The 17,628-nt window shown below is 34.3% G+C and overlaps 2 protein-coding genes and 1 pseudogene across 2 annotated transcripts; 2 read left to right on the top strand and 1 right to left on the bottom strand.

Annotated features, from left to right (window-relative positions):
- The first annotated feature begins 1,843 nt into the window (after positions 1-1,843).
- Positions 1,844-3,207, top strand: LOC115978082 (pathogen-related protein-like). The gene is made up of 4 exons (XM_031100106.1): positions 1,844-2,035; positions 2,115-2,247; positions 2,381-2,682; positions 2,795-3,207. The coding sequence occupies exons 1-4, from the start codon at positions 1,913-1,915 to the stop codon at positions 2,936-2,938; spliced, it is 702 nt and encodes a 233-aa protein (XP_030955966.1). The 5' UTR covers positions 1,844-1,912; the 3' UTR covers positions 2,939-3,207.
- A 1,049-nt stretch (positions 3,208-4,256) lies between these two features.
- Positions 4,257-9,596, bottom strand: LOC115975060 (uncharacterized protein C57A10.07). The gene is made up of 3 exons (XM_031095699.1): positions 8,437-9,596; positions 6,009-6,133; positions 4,257-4,874 (listed from the first exon to the last, which is right to left on the bottom strand). Exons 1-3 carry the CDS (start codon positions 9,041-9,043, stop codon positions 4,545-4,547), a joined length of 1,062 nt encoding a protein of 353 aa, XP_030951559.1. The 5' UTR covers positions 9,044-9,596; the 3' UTR covers positions 4,257-4,544.
- A 2,522-nt stretch (positions 9,597-12,118) lies between these two features.
- Positions 12,119-14,448, top strand: LOC115961895 (annotated as a pseudogene).
- Positions 14,449-17,628: the final 3,180 nt, after the last annotated feature.

The raw sequence follows: 17,628 nt of genomic DNA, 5'->3' as shown, positions 1-17,628 counted from the left end.
CTGGTATAGTCAAGCCATCATTAAAAGTCGCATCAACACTGCAAGACCATTGCCTTCCTCAAACTACCGTCACAGAGCCAAATTTTATTCAAGGGATTTTCTCAACCTTATCAAATCTCAAGATTTCATCAAACTTCCATCTTGAGTTTGTGAGGGGGTGTTAGAGATATATTAGCCTATTAGTATAGGCCCAAGCCTAATTCTACTTTGTGTGCAAGCCAAGTCTCCTACTTGTACTAGAAGTCTATTAGTCTAGGGTTTAGTCTACTTTATATAAACATGTTATAATTCATTGTAACACAGGATTTGTACTACACTTTAATATATTATTGATGTAGCCCTTTAAGGTTTTCTCCGTGGATGTAAGCCGTTAGGCTAAACCACGTAACTCTCGTGTATTATTTTATTTTATATTTTATACTTTCGCTTCCACATCTATACTAGCATATTCAACATGGTGCATGAATGCTAATATTTAACAACTATTATTATTATTATTATTATTATTATTATCCAGAGGCGGAGCCACTTGGCTCCTTGGCCCCCCAAAATTTTTCATATTCCATTAGAGTATATAAAAAATGACATGGGCCCCCACAAAAATAAATATCCCCCCAGACTATTTCAACAATTCTTCTAGAGACCTAGTCCAATACAACTTCAAATAAAAGAAAAATCTTGGCCCACATCCAGCCCCACCAACCACCCCCAAATCCCTAATATAACAAAAAAATTTCTCCTCTAAATTAAACACACTTCCAGCCTAGCCCAACCCCAAATCTAAAATGCCTAATCAAACAAAACAAAAGCATCTTCAATCCTCACCCTTAGAGAAAAGGAGAAAACAATCTGACTGTCACGCCTATGTGTGCATTTGGATTGAAATAAAAAATTAAAATTATTTCACTATTCAGCTTATTTTTGCTAGCTCCACTACACTTTTTGGTACATTTTATGAGCCTCATTGTATTATTTCAACTAATTTTTACCTTTATTTATAGTACTTTCAATAATAATTTTTTTGTTTCATCAAAATAAGCGGTATCCAAACACACCATATGTCTTGGATTTTTTCCCTTCTCAGTTCTCAATTCACACCTCCATAGTGTCATGCCTCCATCAATAAGCAATTTATGCTTATTTGACTTTGTCTTTTTGTGTTTATTGTTATTGTATTCTTTATTCTTGACCCACTAACTCTGTGACTTAGCATTTTGGCTTTTGTGTTGTTTGTCTCTTCAGTAGGGCTTGTATTGTGTTGTTGGGTAGTAAGCTAAGTAAATTATAAATAAATAAATAATAATCTATGAAAGGAAATTGGGGTGAGGGTCGTGAGTCTGTGTATTTTGTTTATGTTGTTTGTTTATACTTTTGATTGATTTGTTTATTTAATTTTTTTATACTAAAAGGTGGATGATAATTTATTATAATGAATTTTATATGATAATTCATTGCAGGGAATTTCACTATAGAGATGATAATGGATGAATTTTATTCCATGAAAAATCGTCGTCAGGTATGATTTGATGTGAATTTTCTTTTTTGTATGTCTACATTAAACTAGACATTTTTTCATGTTCATTAATGTACAAGAATATGATGATATATGAAAGTTGATAATTTTGTATTCAATAAACTTATGAATTATATTTAGTATATCTCTACTATAACCCGGCCCCCTAAGTAATTATTAATGGCTACGCCCTTGTTGTTGTTGTTGTTGTTGTTATTATTATTATTATTATTATTATTATTATTACTACTTTTCTAAAGGTATTAGGTATTCATCAAAAATAAATAAATAAAGGTGTTAGGTAAAATTTTGCCCATATAAAGTCTTCTCAAACACAAAATTCTAGTTCAAGGTTAAGCAAAACTTAAATCTTCTTGTTTACTAAAGGTGTAAGTAGAAATGGATCACGACAAATATCGTTCCCACTTATATGATGAAGGGGAGAAGAACACCATATGGAGGTTTGGTGCTCCTCCTAATTATGATGCTGTTAACAAGCTTTTTGAAGAAGGCAGAACTAAGGTCTCTCTCTTGTATATTAAGAGATACGATAATTATATTTGTATGATCTGTCTGATAACCAATAATTGATTAATGGCAGGTATGGCCTCCTGGCTCACTTGAAGAAAAAGTGCAAAACCTTGTAAAGACATGGGAAATGGAGATATTCCACAAGAAAAGCTTTGATGACAATAAATCAATTGATCCAAAAAAGTATACTGTCAGTCTAAATGGTAACAGTTTTAACTCCACACACACACACACACATATATATATATATATATATATAGATTTACTTCATTGTTGTTTTGTGTATAAGCATCTCTAATCTCTTTGACCATATGTATACTGACGCAAAACATGCAGGAAGGCAGGCAGTGAATTTGGAAGGAAAGCGTAAGCTTGGGGGAGGCTACAACTTCTTCCTACAAACCTCTTTGCCAGAGAAGCTTCGTGTGTACAACCCAGCAGAAGAAACAGCTGATTCATCTCATATAGCTTTCACAACAGCTTTCCCTCGTGGGTTTGCTGTGGAGATTCTCCAAGTTTATTCAGGACCACCAGTGATTGTATACAAGTTCAGGCACTGGGGTTACATGGAGGGTCCTTTCAAAGGCCATGCACCAACTGGGGAAATGGTTGAACTCTTTGGGATTGGAATTTTCGAGGTATCCTCCTGCAATTTTTTATTTTTTATTTTTTAATCAGGAGCTTAGCATCATCATGATTCATGATCATCTGTCCTTTTCCATATGGAATTTATTCTCTTGTTTGAAACAGTTGGATGAACAAGAGAAAATCATCAAGATTGAGTTCTTCTTTGACCGTGGAGAACTGCTAGGAGGTCTTCTGCGAGGTGCTAGTCTTGATAGTTCCACTGGAGCGGCGGTTTCAACCTGCCCTATCTTGAGGAGCACAGGGTAGCTTTATAGCTTACCAAGTACTTAATGAATAAGGTGCCTAGCGTTTTGTAACTCAGTTGGCAAATTCTGAAATTACTAAGGGAAACTTTTAAGTCGGTATCTTCAACTGAAAGAAGCACGGTCTTTTGTTTTCATTTTCAAAATTTAGTGGTTCCACCACTAAAAAACTGGTTTAATTTTAGCATTTGTATTCAGTTTCATTTTCAATGCCTTAAATTTTGTATTTGAATACAAAAAATAAATATGACTTTTCAGCATTTTCGTTTTCTATGAATACGAATACTGTGGCATATTCGTAAATATTGTGAAAATAAAAGTTGCTTTTTTATTTATTTATTAGTGATGTGATGTATGTGAGTGAGAAAAATTACTTTTTTTTTAATAGAAAATAATGACCAAATTCGGATATGATGTATTCTATACCCAAATTGTATATTCAAAACAACTTACCAAATACTATTAAATGTAAAAATAAGTGTTTTTATCTATGTTCAAATTCAGGTTTCAAATTCCCTCAAATTATATATTATGAATAAAGCATTATACTCTTGTTTCCATCGCTAGTTTAATTTACATAATAATAGGATTTTTAAACTTTGAAAAACTTTTTCCTTTATTAATTTCAATACATCCACTTGAGTTGATTAAATTCTCTGCAAATGTGTACATCATTGCCCAACAGAAAATTATTGGGTATAACGATATAGTATTCCTTCTTCTCACATAAATAATAGATCATGTCATGAATCTCATTAACGAGACTCATTATTGTCTGAAAAGAGCGAGTACCGTCACTATACTCCCATAATACAAAATTATTACTCACATCCAACATGCTTTGCCCAACAACAATATAGGACACTTGCAGTATCAAAAATTTGACTGACGCCAAAATCTTCCGCCACTAACTTTATGTGCAAAAGGATTCCTTCAAAATTGGGAATCATTGAAATTTAAGAATTTCCATGCTTCTCAAAACGAGACTTTGTTCCTCTCTTTTTGTTCATATTCTGAGTCTATTTGTTCCACTCCTTTCATGTATATAAATTCTTTAGTGCGAATGTATAATTCTTTTGTATTCAGAGTGAAATTTGCTATAAGATATCCTTCCTTCAATTCTTAATCTAACGAAATGTTTTGAGAATTTGATTAAGACAGTTACTGCAAGGTCAGTAAGAAGATTAATGACCGGTTTTATTTCAAGGACAAAGGTCATTTTGTTGTTAACATATAGTTTTTGACAGATTTAAAGGTATACAAGTAATCGATTTAAAATGAAAGTGACACCATATAAACCTTTCAACATGTGAAAATTAATATCACAATAAAAAGATATTTGTCAATTTCAAGAGCAAATACAATGCACATCATGGAGGCAATGAATATAATTAGTGTCTTGAGATCCACAACCAAACAGAGCATACACTTACCCAACATACTTCTACATATTTTCTCCAAGCAACCACACTAATTTTCTCTTTTCATTTTTCAACAAATTGATTATAATACGTTTATTACAAAGAATTACATTATTGTCAGGCTAAGCACCTCTTTCTGGCTGTATTGGTGGATTCATCCTATGTTACATATCAAAGTAGAAAAAAATTCTAACTAATTTTACTAACCCATGGAAGGGAACCTGGAAAGGGACCTGCCCCACAATATCTGAACAGATCTTTAATCTCAGGGCACCCATTAGGATAAGGTATCGACCGGTGAAAAGGATCACGACCAAGTCTTTTCCGATGGAGTGAACCTTGACAGCCATATGGATCTCCTAGGAATTGAGCCCGCACCAATGCCTCACCTTTCAGAGCTGCTTCTTTTGAAGTAGATGAAGCTGGGGTGCCTAAGTAGAAGAATCTTGACTCTGGAAATCCAATTGCAGTCCGATGTAGATGTGCAAATCTCTCTTCCTTAAAATCATAACTTACAACCTGATCCCAATGTACAAAGAAATCAATATGAAAGTCAGAACCCTGAAAGGTGAAAAGGGGTGGTGGGGGGTATAAAGCTGCTGTGGTGAAAAAGACTGAGTTGGGAGTCTTTACTAAAGTATCATAATGGAAGACAAATGTCTTTCATCTCTCTGCAGTCTGCACTCACATCTGATATTATCAAGATCATGTGCATTACTTTGGCGAACAGACAAGGTTGTCGCATCACTCAAGGAGAAAAAAGTTGTTTCAATTCAAATATAACTTGCAGAAATTTTCAAGCAACAATTAAAAATTAATAAAATACCTAACTTGTAGTAGGCATGATTTGAATAAGAAAAAAAATAATAATAATAAAGGACATGATACATTATCGAGAAAAGTGGTTGTACATGGCTGAATGCATCAACGAGGTCATAATTTTGACAAGTAAATTGGGTATAAACTTCAGAGGAAAAAAAAAAAAAGCGTGTTCTCTTACAGTATGACAGAACTTTTACACAATAAATATCAGCATTTTAGACACTTATTTAGTAACCTTTACCACCAATTTAAAAAATGTTCTGAAGAATGAGTCTCACTTCGTTGACACAATGTGTACATTTCAGCAACTGATACCCAGTGATACAAGTCAAAAGTATTTACAATATTAGTGTACATTTGATTTGATGATCATGGGGAACTCCAATCACACAAAAACAAAGTAAAAAACTTGAATAATTGACTTTATTATAGTTTTCATAGAATCATAAGTTATTTATATTTCATAATCCCCTAAATCTAAATTTGGGGGAATGATCATGCCCCCTCTCAACCCCCTGCCCCTCCTCTCTTTTTTCTTTTCTTCTTCTGGCCCAAAGGAAATGCTTATGTTATGTCTGAAACCTTTATTGATGTACAGAAATTATACGGATTTATAGTCACTATTCTCTACTGTGATCCCATCTATTATAAGAGGGAATGAAAACTTAGACAAAAGTGTCTAATGATTCTTTTTTTTTTTTTTTTTGGTTTTTTTTTTTCTCAACTTTATCCAATCTCATGTACATACACATATTTAGCCCCAAAAGAAAACACTAGAAAAGAGAATAAATAAAAATAATAATAATAAAGCTTCCAGTAGAAGGGGCTTACGGTTATGTTGTAAGGATATGTCCCAGTAAGCTCTCGGAAACGACACACACTAAAGAGAAGATTCTCGAAACTGTCCCTTGCATGCTCTTCTGTGAGTGCCCTCCATCTCACATTTTCTTCACTGCCTATAAAAGCAGTCATAGCATAAGTTGCATATCAATAGCTTAAGAATCAGATAGTTTACAGCTTTCATGTACCAGAAAAAACTCTACCATACAAATAAACAATGTTTAATCTATCGAGTTTCCATTGTTATAAAACAACAATCAACAACTCAAGGCTAACAGAAAACCATTCAATGGAGATGTTGTTCTGTCATCCATTGCAGTTATCCAGACTATTTATTAGCAACATGAAAATTCAGCTTAACCCAATTTAGCAAGAACTACACCCGTAACAAACATGAAATTTTGCTGGCAATCCAAAGCTCAAACCCATTTGACAGGTATGTTGCCCCACTTGAAGGGGCGTGTTGGTAGTAAAACAAAGAGCACAATGGTACAAGCACCATTAGTTATGGCTTCAAATAGTACTTACAAGAAGCAACAAAAGCAAACTAATTGTCTTTCTGATCTTCACTGTAAGAAATGAAGGAAAAACATCCTCACTTCCTAGCAAAAGGAAAAGAAGCCATTTAAGCAAATTATCACTCAAAAACTAATGCAATAGTATTTCTAGATTTGGACCAAAGATTTTGATGACCACAGCACTGGGAGTGGTGGTACAGTGGTAAACACTGTAGGGGGTTGCTAACATTACTAGCAATGAGGGTAATTATGGTAGGAGTGATTAGGGTAGATTTGGAAACATTAGATGGAAATACTGGAGGTGACAGTGGCAGTAGGGTCAGCAAAAATAATATCCGTAGAGGTGTTGGTGATTTTAGATATAGTGGAGGTGGCAGAGCAGCAGTGTTCACCATGTTATGTTCATCTGAAATCAACTCAAATACCAACTTTGATGCTGAATTTGATTATTCATTTGAGCTATATGCTAAATTTGACGACACAACCAGATCATATGCAACAGCTCCAATTGTAACAAGAAGTTGCTAACCAGATTCTCTAGTGCACACAGATTGTTATAAGGATCCACAGGAATGCATGACATATGCGACCCTATCGCAACTAAACTAAAGGAATTTGTATATACTTTATGGAATATCAAGCTATTGAACACCTATTTAGATCTGCGCTGAGGATGGACTTAAAGAGCTTTAAGGACCCTTAAAGCTCTTTAGCAAAATTTACCACATTTATGGGAATTTTACTGAAGAGCTATAAGGACCCCCTTAAACTTGAAAAGAGAGAGAGAGATGATAATAATAATAAAAATAAAAAACAATAATATCAATATTAATAAAAGAAATGTTGTACCCAATGCACAAAGCTCACACTTCTGCAGGATTTAGAAGAAGTGATTGGTAGTTTGCCAATTGAACTAATTGGGTTCAAGAATACAGAACACTTTTATTATGTCCTCTTTTGCTATTTTCTCAAATTTAAAAGCTCTTTATCAATTTGCTTACCAAACAAAGTAACAACTTTATAGGCTAGAGCACTTTATCATTGTAGTTTGCTTAGCTATAAATGCTATAACTCGTTTCTGTTAAAGATCTTTATTACAAAAGCTCTACTAAAACACTATAGCTAAAGCTCTACTTCCTTCAGCAATACCAAACAAGCACTTATTCAACAGTTACATCAGTTTATACCCAAAATACACTTAAGCCGATCTCATATCAGATATCCAACAACTGCTTACTTATTCACAGATGGAAACTGAGATCAATGGTCAATAAGACAGCATTCTCAAATTACTCCAGGAGGTGCAATTTTTTCCTAATCTTCATTTATCACCGTTGTAAAATATATTAGTACTACATAAATTTGGTTAATTTCATAACATAATAGTTATTAAATACATTATGATTATACTTCTTTATTTTTTTTATAGATAATGAAATTTTATTGAAAAAAAAGAGTCACTCAAGTATAAAGGATGTATACAATTGGGGACAATACAATCAAACACACAAATTACATTATGATGATACTAAGCAACTGCAAATTAATACAATCAAATCAAATGCCATGGAAGTTTTACTTTGCTTTGTACTGTATGCACTTTGTTCTTGATTAATACTATATTGATCAAAATTCGAGCATCTTTTTTCAGCAGATCATTACAGCCATTCCACTAAAAGGTAAGAAACTTTTTTGAACATAACCATGAACTCTGGTACGTCTAACTCTAAATTTAGGCAAATATGTATATAGATAAATGAGCAGGTATAATCTATATTCTATCCAACAGACAAAAATTAGAAACATTTCTTTAGCAATCAACAATAAATAAGTTCTTAGTTTATAAATATTTTCTATTTAAGATCAGGCATGCCAAGTACTAAGATAACACATGCACTCACCAAACCATCCTTCTGATTCAGCAACACTCCAATAACTTTGTGCCTCACTACGAGGACCGGCATCTTTCCGAGTCTCCCCACCACTAAACAAAAGCAAAGCTGCATCATCTTTGGCTGCAATATCAACTCCCTCTTTTATATGTCTCACAAAGGTAGAAGCTTGGCCTGGATTCTTCTGATAAGACTCCAAAAACCATGAATCCTCCTTATCAACTTTCCCACAGCTACTACTCGTATAAACCGAATGTCCAGCAACCATTACAAGATTCTGAAGCTTTGAAAATGGATAAGTATCGGAACCCGCATCGAGTTTTTGATAACTATTAATCACCATCCGGTAATGACTCTCATACAGAGACAATACGATGAGAATTGTGAGCCCAAGTGACAAGGAGATGATGAAAACTAAAAGTGGGTGCAGCTTAGAGAAATACTGAATACGGGTTCCGAAAGATTTAAGCATTTTGATGGGATGAAAGGGTGAATTCTTAGGCTTTCGGATACGTCTACTAGTTCCTGATTCTAAATCAAAAAAGTCACCACCTTTTTTGGGGTATGCAAGGAAGGACTTTGGACTCCCAGAAGACCCAAATGAATAATTTTTCATGATAGTATGAATCCAGCTTATGGGTTTGGAAAGGGAGTGAAATTAAGCATACCCAGATGGTAATTTAGACAAATTAAGCAATGGGGTCATGGATTTTTCTGATTCTTTTTTGGGTACAAAAACACACACAACTCTGAACAAAAAAGCAAGAGATATCATATCATACATCAAAGAATGGTTTGTAAAATTTTGATAGCTTTGGAAAGGGAAAATGAAAATCAATCCATCAAGTTGCAGGTATGAATTAATGAAGCAGAATCAAATGGATCTCTGATCTGAGTAATAATGATAATTTGATAATTAAGCAAAGAAAGAGAACTCACTAAAAACACAATGCAGAATTCTGGGGTTTCTTAGTTCTGACAAGATTCAGGTTTCGAGAGGATCTTGTTTGCTTCTACGTACTGTTTAATCTTTAACTCAGATTGTGATTTGTGCTAACTCTGGCTGTTGACTTGACAAACACAAAAAAGAAGATACCCCTCATTTCCATTTCCAGAGAAGGATTGTTCTTCGAGGTGATCAGTCCTTTTATTTTTTTGATCTCCGTTAGAACTTAGAACCTAGAAGGCCCAAAAGTGTGGCTTCTCTTTAATGTCCACTAACACTAAATTGAGAAATTTTTTTGGGCCCATCAAGACAAGGGCCCTAACCAGATTTGACGGGTACATCAATTACAGTATTCAGGGCAAAAATGGCCCATTAGCATTAATTTTTGAAATATTTATCAACAGAGCACTGTTTCGGAAATAATTAGGGAAATACCACTTTTTCCGAAAACGCCGCTATAGGACCCGAAAACGTCACTATAGGGCTTAAAAAACGCCACTATAGGGCCCCTTGAACCTGTTATGGGGACTTATAAAAAAAATTTTGCAGGAAAACGCCGCTATAGGGTCCAAAAACGTCACTATAGGGCTTAAAAACGCCACTATAGGGCCCCTTGAAACTGTTATGGGACTTACAAAAAAATTTTGCAGGAAAACGCCGCTATAGTGCCCAAAAACGTCACTATAGGGCTTAAAAACGCCACTATAGGGCCCCTTGAAACTGTTATGGGACTAAAAAAAATTTTGCAGGAAAATGCCGCTATAGGGCCCAAAAACGTCACTATAGGGCTTAAAAACGCCACTATAGGGCCCCTTGAACCTGTTATGGGACTTATAAAAAAAATTTTCAGGAAAACGCCGCTATAGGCCCGAAAAAGTGGTAGATTACTATATAGTTCGGAAACAGTGTTTCTGAGCAAATTATTTCCAAAATTGATGGTAATGGGCCATTTTTGCCCAGTATTCAGCATTTCTACTGTTCTGTTTTCTTTGTGTTTAGTGTCTGTAAATTATGTGGCCCATTAACGTTATGGGTTGGGCTTTGTTCTGTTATTCCTTTGGGCCCATTCCATCTCCAGTCCACCTTTTTGGGTCTTCTCCCTGGTAAATAGTGATTGTCCATGCAATTGTAGTTGTAAAGTTAATTTAAATAACTATAACTCCTTATGATCAAAAAAAAATAACTATAACTCCATATAAGTCTACAGCACTCTGTTTATTTTAAAAATAAATAGAAAAAAAAAAATAAAAATTAACAGATTAGCACATCTAATATAAGTGTCATAGACCAAATCAAGGGTTCCTCAATATTTTATGGTAATTATTGTTATCCAAAAATTTAATTCAATATAGAATATCTATCATTAAAAATCTGTAACAAGTTTTAAAACAATTAATCTAAACGGTGGTGCAGTTTTTTATAGTATACAGGTCAGAATGAGAAAACGCGAATAGCCAAAAGGGCATTCAACGGGGCTTTAATTCTAAAATATGGGTTGTGCTTAGTGTCCAAGGGTGTGTAATCTCTTGGATCATAGTATGTGGATCTCCGTAGTATCTTATGCAACGCTTCTCTCAGCTGGATTTTACATATAAGTGAAATAATGTTACATATAGCCATGCACAACAAAGCATCTTTGCATCACTGTGTGCGCCTTAGACAGAAGTCAAGGAAGTGCAACACTACAAGTTGACTGGCTGAGTTACAAAATGAGAGACGGTTAAGATAGTTTTAAATTGTAATAGAAAAGATGCTTTCCTTCCTGGTTTTTTTTAATGTAAATTGCAAAGGCCACTAGGCAGCGAAGTGTCTCTATATATCTCTCAAACACTATACTCCAAGGCACAACAGACAGAGACTGCATTGAGATGATCGTTGAACTTGAGACGGCTTTTCTTGGGGGTTTTCAAGAATTCCACCCATCCACAAAGCATCTCTTAGTATGTCCATAATATCCAAATTCCTTGGAATCTTATCAATTAGAAATCATGAATATGTATTTTTAGCTAAGAAGCACGGTATGGGAATGGACATGGGTACGATATGGTGACATAAGTAATTTATAAAAAATTATAACATAAAACGACCGATATAACACTGATATGATATGAGTACGACAAGAATACAACATGGATACGGCACCTTAAATAAAGGGTCTGTACTTCCTAAATTTTTAGTCTTTGAATTCATACCACTAACGAGCTTATGTATTTTGCATTCATTATTATTATTTTGGAAATATTCACGTGTGAGTGACATAATTAGTTAAGTGAACCACATTTTATTTTTATTTTTTTGATAGGATGAACTCTTGCATTGGATACTAACTACAAGAGTAGGTGGTTGATTTAAAAAAATTGGTCCCAACCCTATTGGTTAAACTTTTGTGTCAACTGATATCCCTATATGATACATTAACGATTATGTCCCCAACATTAAATGGCTGCTGATATGAAACTGTAAGTTTTTTGTAGGCTACCATAATTCTTTTCAGCAGCAACTGTTAATACATACATAGACAAGCTAGCATTATGGCTCTTGTTTTATCAGGAATTAATAATATAAAACCTTCTTTAAAAAATGGTTTCAATTGTAATTATCGATGGACCTTATTGTTTATAGAGTTATCCGGTAAGTGAAAGAAAAGGACTTAGAAGAAGACCATCTAGCTATCACAACTATTTTGCATTGAATCTCTTTCTTCTTCATGTTTTCTTTTCTCTCCTGATACCATATTCGTAAACCATGTCTTCCTCTGATATAGAAAGGCCCACTGTAAGGTTTGTTCATACAATATAAGAGTCTGGTCGCCTTCTCCCTTCATCAAGCCAGTGGAATTTTATAGAGATCAACTAGAACCTCATCCCTAAGTCTGAAACTGCTTATGATTCACTTCCTTCTTCATATTCAAAATACATTGAGTTTCATCTCATTATCACAGACAAAAAAATATTTCAAACGTTTTATTTACATTTCAGGCTTCGCAATTTTGCTAGTCCTAGCCCTTATCTTTTTGATACACTTTTTGCCTCACAAACATGCCCACCATGGAACTTCAAGGAATCTCACACTTGCAATAAGCCAAGCTCTTAACATTTTTTGATGCTCAAAGTGTAATATATATCATAGCATTTCATTTAATATAAGATTTTTTTCTTTTTCTTTTTTGATACAACTTGATTGTTTTCATGTGACTCACTGAAGAGTTGTTCTTTTCAGCTGGAAATTACCCGAGTAACAGTCCTGTAAAATTTCGAGGAGATTCAGGATTGCAAGATGGGAACTCAACTGGTACACATGACCTTGTGGGTGGTTTTTATGATTCAGGAAACAATATAAAATTCAGTTTCCCTACAGCTTATACTGTTACTCTCTTGAGTTGGACCGTGATCGAATATCATCAAAAGTATACTGATATAGGTGAGCTTGACCATGTTAAGGACATCATCAAATGGGGCAGTGACTACTTGCTTAAGCATTTTGTTCCTCCAAATGCAACTTTTGCTGCACCCATCTTGTATTCTCAGGCAAGCATACATAACTATTGTACCTTCGTCCTTTTTCCTAGAGTCTGGCATTGGAGATTTAATTTTGTGCATTGTGATTTTAGGTTGGAAGTGCTAATAGTGATTCCAAGAATCCTAATGATATAAACTGTTGGGAAAGGCCAGAAGACATGACTTATCAAAGACCTGCTTCTACATGTGATATCACAGCTTCAGATTTAGCTGGGGAAATCGTTGCAGCATTATCAGCTGCATCATTGGTATTTAAAGATGATCAGGCTTACTCCAAAGATTTAGTCGATGCAGCAGAGAAGTTATTTGAGCTTGCAACTAACGTAGACTCTACGAAGCAGGGTACTTACACCACGGTTGATGCCTGTGGAGGAGAAGCAAGAAATTTCTATAACTCATCTGGCTACCTAGATGAATTGATTTGGGGAGGAACTTGGTTGTTCTTTGCAACTGGGAACACTTCTTACCTAGAAGATGCCACCAGAAGATATGACGATGCTGAGAAGGATAAAATTCCTTTTGACGAAGGAATTTTTTATTGGAACAACAAGTTTACAGCTAATTCGGTAATTCTTATATGAAAATTTTAGAAGATAATACATAAGTTGGGTGTGGATCACAGAGCAATTTCTTAACTTGTGCATTCTTTCAGGTTTTGCTAACACGACTTCGATTCTTCCATGATGTTGGTTACCCATATGAAGATGCTTTATTATCATCTTCAAACTTGACTGACTCTGTAATGTGTTCTTATCTTTCTGATCAGAACTTCGATAAAACACAAGATAAAAGTCTGTTCAACTGCATTCCATATTTGAATATACACGTATGTAAATATTGAAACTCACTAATAAAAATCCTTCCTATTCTGAGTGCTCCACTTTATATTCCAACAATCAGAACTTATCACACTTCCTTCTTTTTTTTCTTAAAGTAACCAAAGTTTAAAATGAAAAAAAAAAAAAAAAAAAAAAAAAAAAAAAAAAAAAAAAAAAAAAACTCATTACATAATGTAATTGGTGGGGCATAAAGTGAACACAAGAATTAAAAATATCACAATATTTAGCCTTGCTGCTTGATAGAATGGATGGAATTTAATTCATAAAGCTCATATATTTGAATAGGCAGTAATTTTCCTTCATTTTAATTGTACTCTTTCAGGTTAATTACATACTAGGAGATAATCCAATGAAGATGAGCTACATGCTGGGCTTTGGCGACCATTTCCCGACTCAAGTTCACCACAGGAGTTCCTCTATCCCTTGGGATAATCAACATTACTCTTGTGCAGAGGGGGATAGATGGCTAAACTCTGTGGATCCAAATCCAAATGTTCTTTTGGGAGCCATGGTAGCAGGACCAGACCAAAATGACAGTTTCATAGATCAAAGGGATAAACCAAAGTTTACTGAACAACTATTTCGAGCACTGCTGATTTAGTGGCAGCACTAATTGCACTCCATGATCATCCCAGCATTTCTTATGACAAATGGCTTTAATTTCGGCATAGACCAACTGGGTATCTTTGAGAATATCGGTATTCCAACAGCTCCTTGAGATTTCAATATATTGCTAACCTTGATATGGAATTAGATGTACCAGAAAAGAGAGGAGGAAAAGTACTGATTGATAATAAAACGATTAAGTTAATAAATTGAATTTGAACAGTATTCCCTTGAGGGTAATTCTTAATATAAGATATCAACTTCTGTATAATTCAGATTGACTAATGGATTATGGGAATAAGAGTGCTCCTAATGTCCAATTTAAATTTTCTGTTCCATTCAGATGTTGGCAAGAGCATGTTGCAGGTGAGCTAATGCTAAGTCATAACTAGTAAGTGCCCGTTTGTTTCAACTTTTTCAGCCTAAAAGTCACGTTTTGAAAAAAGCCAGCCCAAAAATAGCATTTGGTTAGTATAAAATGCGAACTTTTTGGAAAAAGTTACGTTTTATACTTGTGAAGAGAATGTGCATCCCAAATTTGGAGCTCTTCAAGTCCATTTTGCCAAAAGTCCATGGGCATTTTGATATATCCATTGGGGTGAGTAGGGTAATTACCAAATTGCCCTTCAATAAAGGATGCTCATGTCTTCAGAGTCTCACGCATAATACCTCATTCCTCTCATCTCATCTCTTTACTCTGCGCAAAGCCAACTCCCTCACGTCTCTCTTCTCTATTGTCATCCGTTGAATCTTCCACCCAACACCGTCCAACACCACCCAACCACCACCACCATCACTCGTTAAAACCACCCCCACCAAAACTCGTTAAAACAACGGAAATCCAAAATACAACAAAAATCAAACATGATCTACCCAAAATCCACAAAAAATAACTTAAAATTAAACCATCAACTGAAAACCCATAACCCAAACCCAAACCCAAACCCAAAATCAAAATCAAAATACAAACTCAATAGTAGCAGAACACACGAAATTAGATGAGAGAGATTCAACCATGCAAGCTTTGACAGAGAGGGATTTCTCTGAGGTGCATTTTGGTCTGTAGCTAGAAAGTCACGGCTTCCTCTTGACTGATCCGGATCAATCTTCTTCGTCTTCTTCTTCTTTCTTCTTCGTCTTCTTCCCAAATTGCCCACTGTGTTTCAAAAAATAGAGTTAAAGTGTGGGTACTGGGTACTTGAAGTGTGGTTACTAGTCTTCTTAAAGTGTGGGTACTGGGTACTGCCAGTAATATGTGAAGGAAGTGGTAGGGAGGTTCTATGTGGCAAGAGAAAAGGGAGAAAGGAGGAAAGAAAAAAGAGGCTCTGTGTGGAATGTTTTGGAGCGTGGAGGAAGTGATAGGGAAAAAAAAAAAGAAAAAAAGGAAGGGTACATGTGTGGAGGAGAAAAAAAAAAGAAGGAAAAAAAATAAGGAAATACGAATGAAAAGAAAAAAAAATAATAAATAAAGAATAAGAAATTAAAATTGAGAAATGCTATCACAATATTTTTACAATATTTTCACAATAATCTTAAGTGGTAGGTTATTATTAGCTAATATTGGTGAGAAAAAAATAATTGTAGTAGTACGTTTAAATTAAAATCAGTATAAATTATTACAATACTTTCACAATAAATCTTAAGTGGTAGGTTATTATTAGCTAATATTGGTGAGAAAAAAAATAATTTCACAATATTTATTTAAGTATGAAATAAACTTCCTTATATATACATTGTCCTTTTTGGTAATTTACCCCTCAAATTTTTATAAGTGCTAGCCAAATACTCAGCTTTTTCAAAAAGCACTTTTTAACAGTTTTTACCAAACACTCAACTTTTTGAAAAAACACTTTTTCATTATACACTTTTTGAAAACTCAACTTTTTCAAAAAGCCAAACTTTAAAAAGCTGAACTAAACTCACCTTAAGTTTGTTACTCTGGAGTTACATTTTCAGATTTAGATTGTATACATAGCCAAGGCATGAGATTAATAGAAACCATGAGTGTCTAGCTCTCATGACTATTTTGCTAGCACTAGTAGTTGCCTCAAACACTATTGATCTCAACTTTGAGCCGTGCAAATTTTATAAGCATTTAAGAAAACCAGGATCCAAATCGGTAATAATAAATACCAAAAAAAAAAGAACAACAACAACAATAAGCATACACATAAAAAACACAATAATTTATCTGGTTCTACGAGATGCCTACATCCACGAGCAGTCAATTTCAAGGTACTAACTTTGCACATTTTGGTTTGAGGCCTTCCCAAACTAAAATTTGCATGTACTTGGTATCATCAGGTCCTTTCCAAATGTTCCAGCTTTATGCAAGTTTGGGTAAAATGTGCAAAAAGTTTTTTAGGGGCTGTTTGGTATGGTAGTTTAAGCAACACTTTTCAGTTTTTAAATAACATTACACGTATTTTTACACACTTTTTTACTCACACGTATTCTCAAAAAATACAAATAACGTTACTAAAACAACATTACCAAACGGTCCCCAATTATGAAGTAGGGTGGTTCAAATAGGAAAAAGTCTCCAAGTTTATTTTTGTAGTTTTCCACAAGTCATTTCTAGCCATCTGGATGCAATCTTGAGACGATGTTTTTTTTTTTTTGCTTGATGTAGATAATCACTTCCAGGTTTAGAAAGTACCAACTTTTTGGACTAATGTTGTGTGAGCGATGAGAAATTTGTGTGCAAAGAAGGTACCAAAACCTGATTTTGGACAATTTTGTGGGTTTCGCATGATTTTTCCAATTTTTGAGAACTAATTTTTTGGCCTTTCCAACCTTTGTTTGTCTCAAACGAGGTAAGTTGGAGAGTTTGTGTCCTCTACTTTTAAAAGATATCGTGCATGGGTGCAACAACCATACATGACGACAAAGGAACATACTCCCACGCACAAGGAATGGAGCACCATAAGAGCATTCTCATCAAGAATTCTAAAATATTTAGCATTTAACACTTCAAAAATCTACTTTATTTATTATACCATCTCACTTTAAGATATATCAAACATCAAAACTTCTATATTTTTTACTATTTCATTTAAATAATATAAACTACTCATTAAAATAATAATAAAACAACTCCACACAAACCACCAGCCAACCCTCTCAGAATAAAAAACTATTTCTTTTTAACAATTCAAGCTACAGTGAGCTTGTATTAATACAAGCTCACTGTAGCAGTATGCCAAAACTTTTACAATTTGAAAGCTTTGATGGAGTTGTTTTTTTGTGTTTTGATGCTAAAATTTAGCATATATCCCTTTTAGAGCATCCG

Source organism: Quercus lobata, chromosome 2 (genome assembly GCF_001633185.2).
Source record: "Quercus lobata isolate SW786 chromosome 2, ValleyOak3.0 Primary Assembly, whole genome shotgun sequence".
Lineage (NCBI taxonomy): Eukaryota > Viridiplantae > Streptophyta > Magnoliopsida > Fagales > Fagaceae > Quercus > Quercus lobata.
Note: the sequence above shows the minus strand (reverse complement) of the source record. Positions and strands in the feature narration are given on the sequence as shown.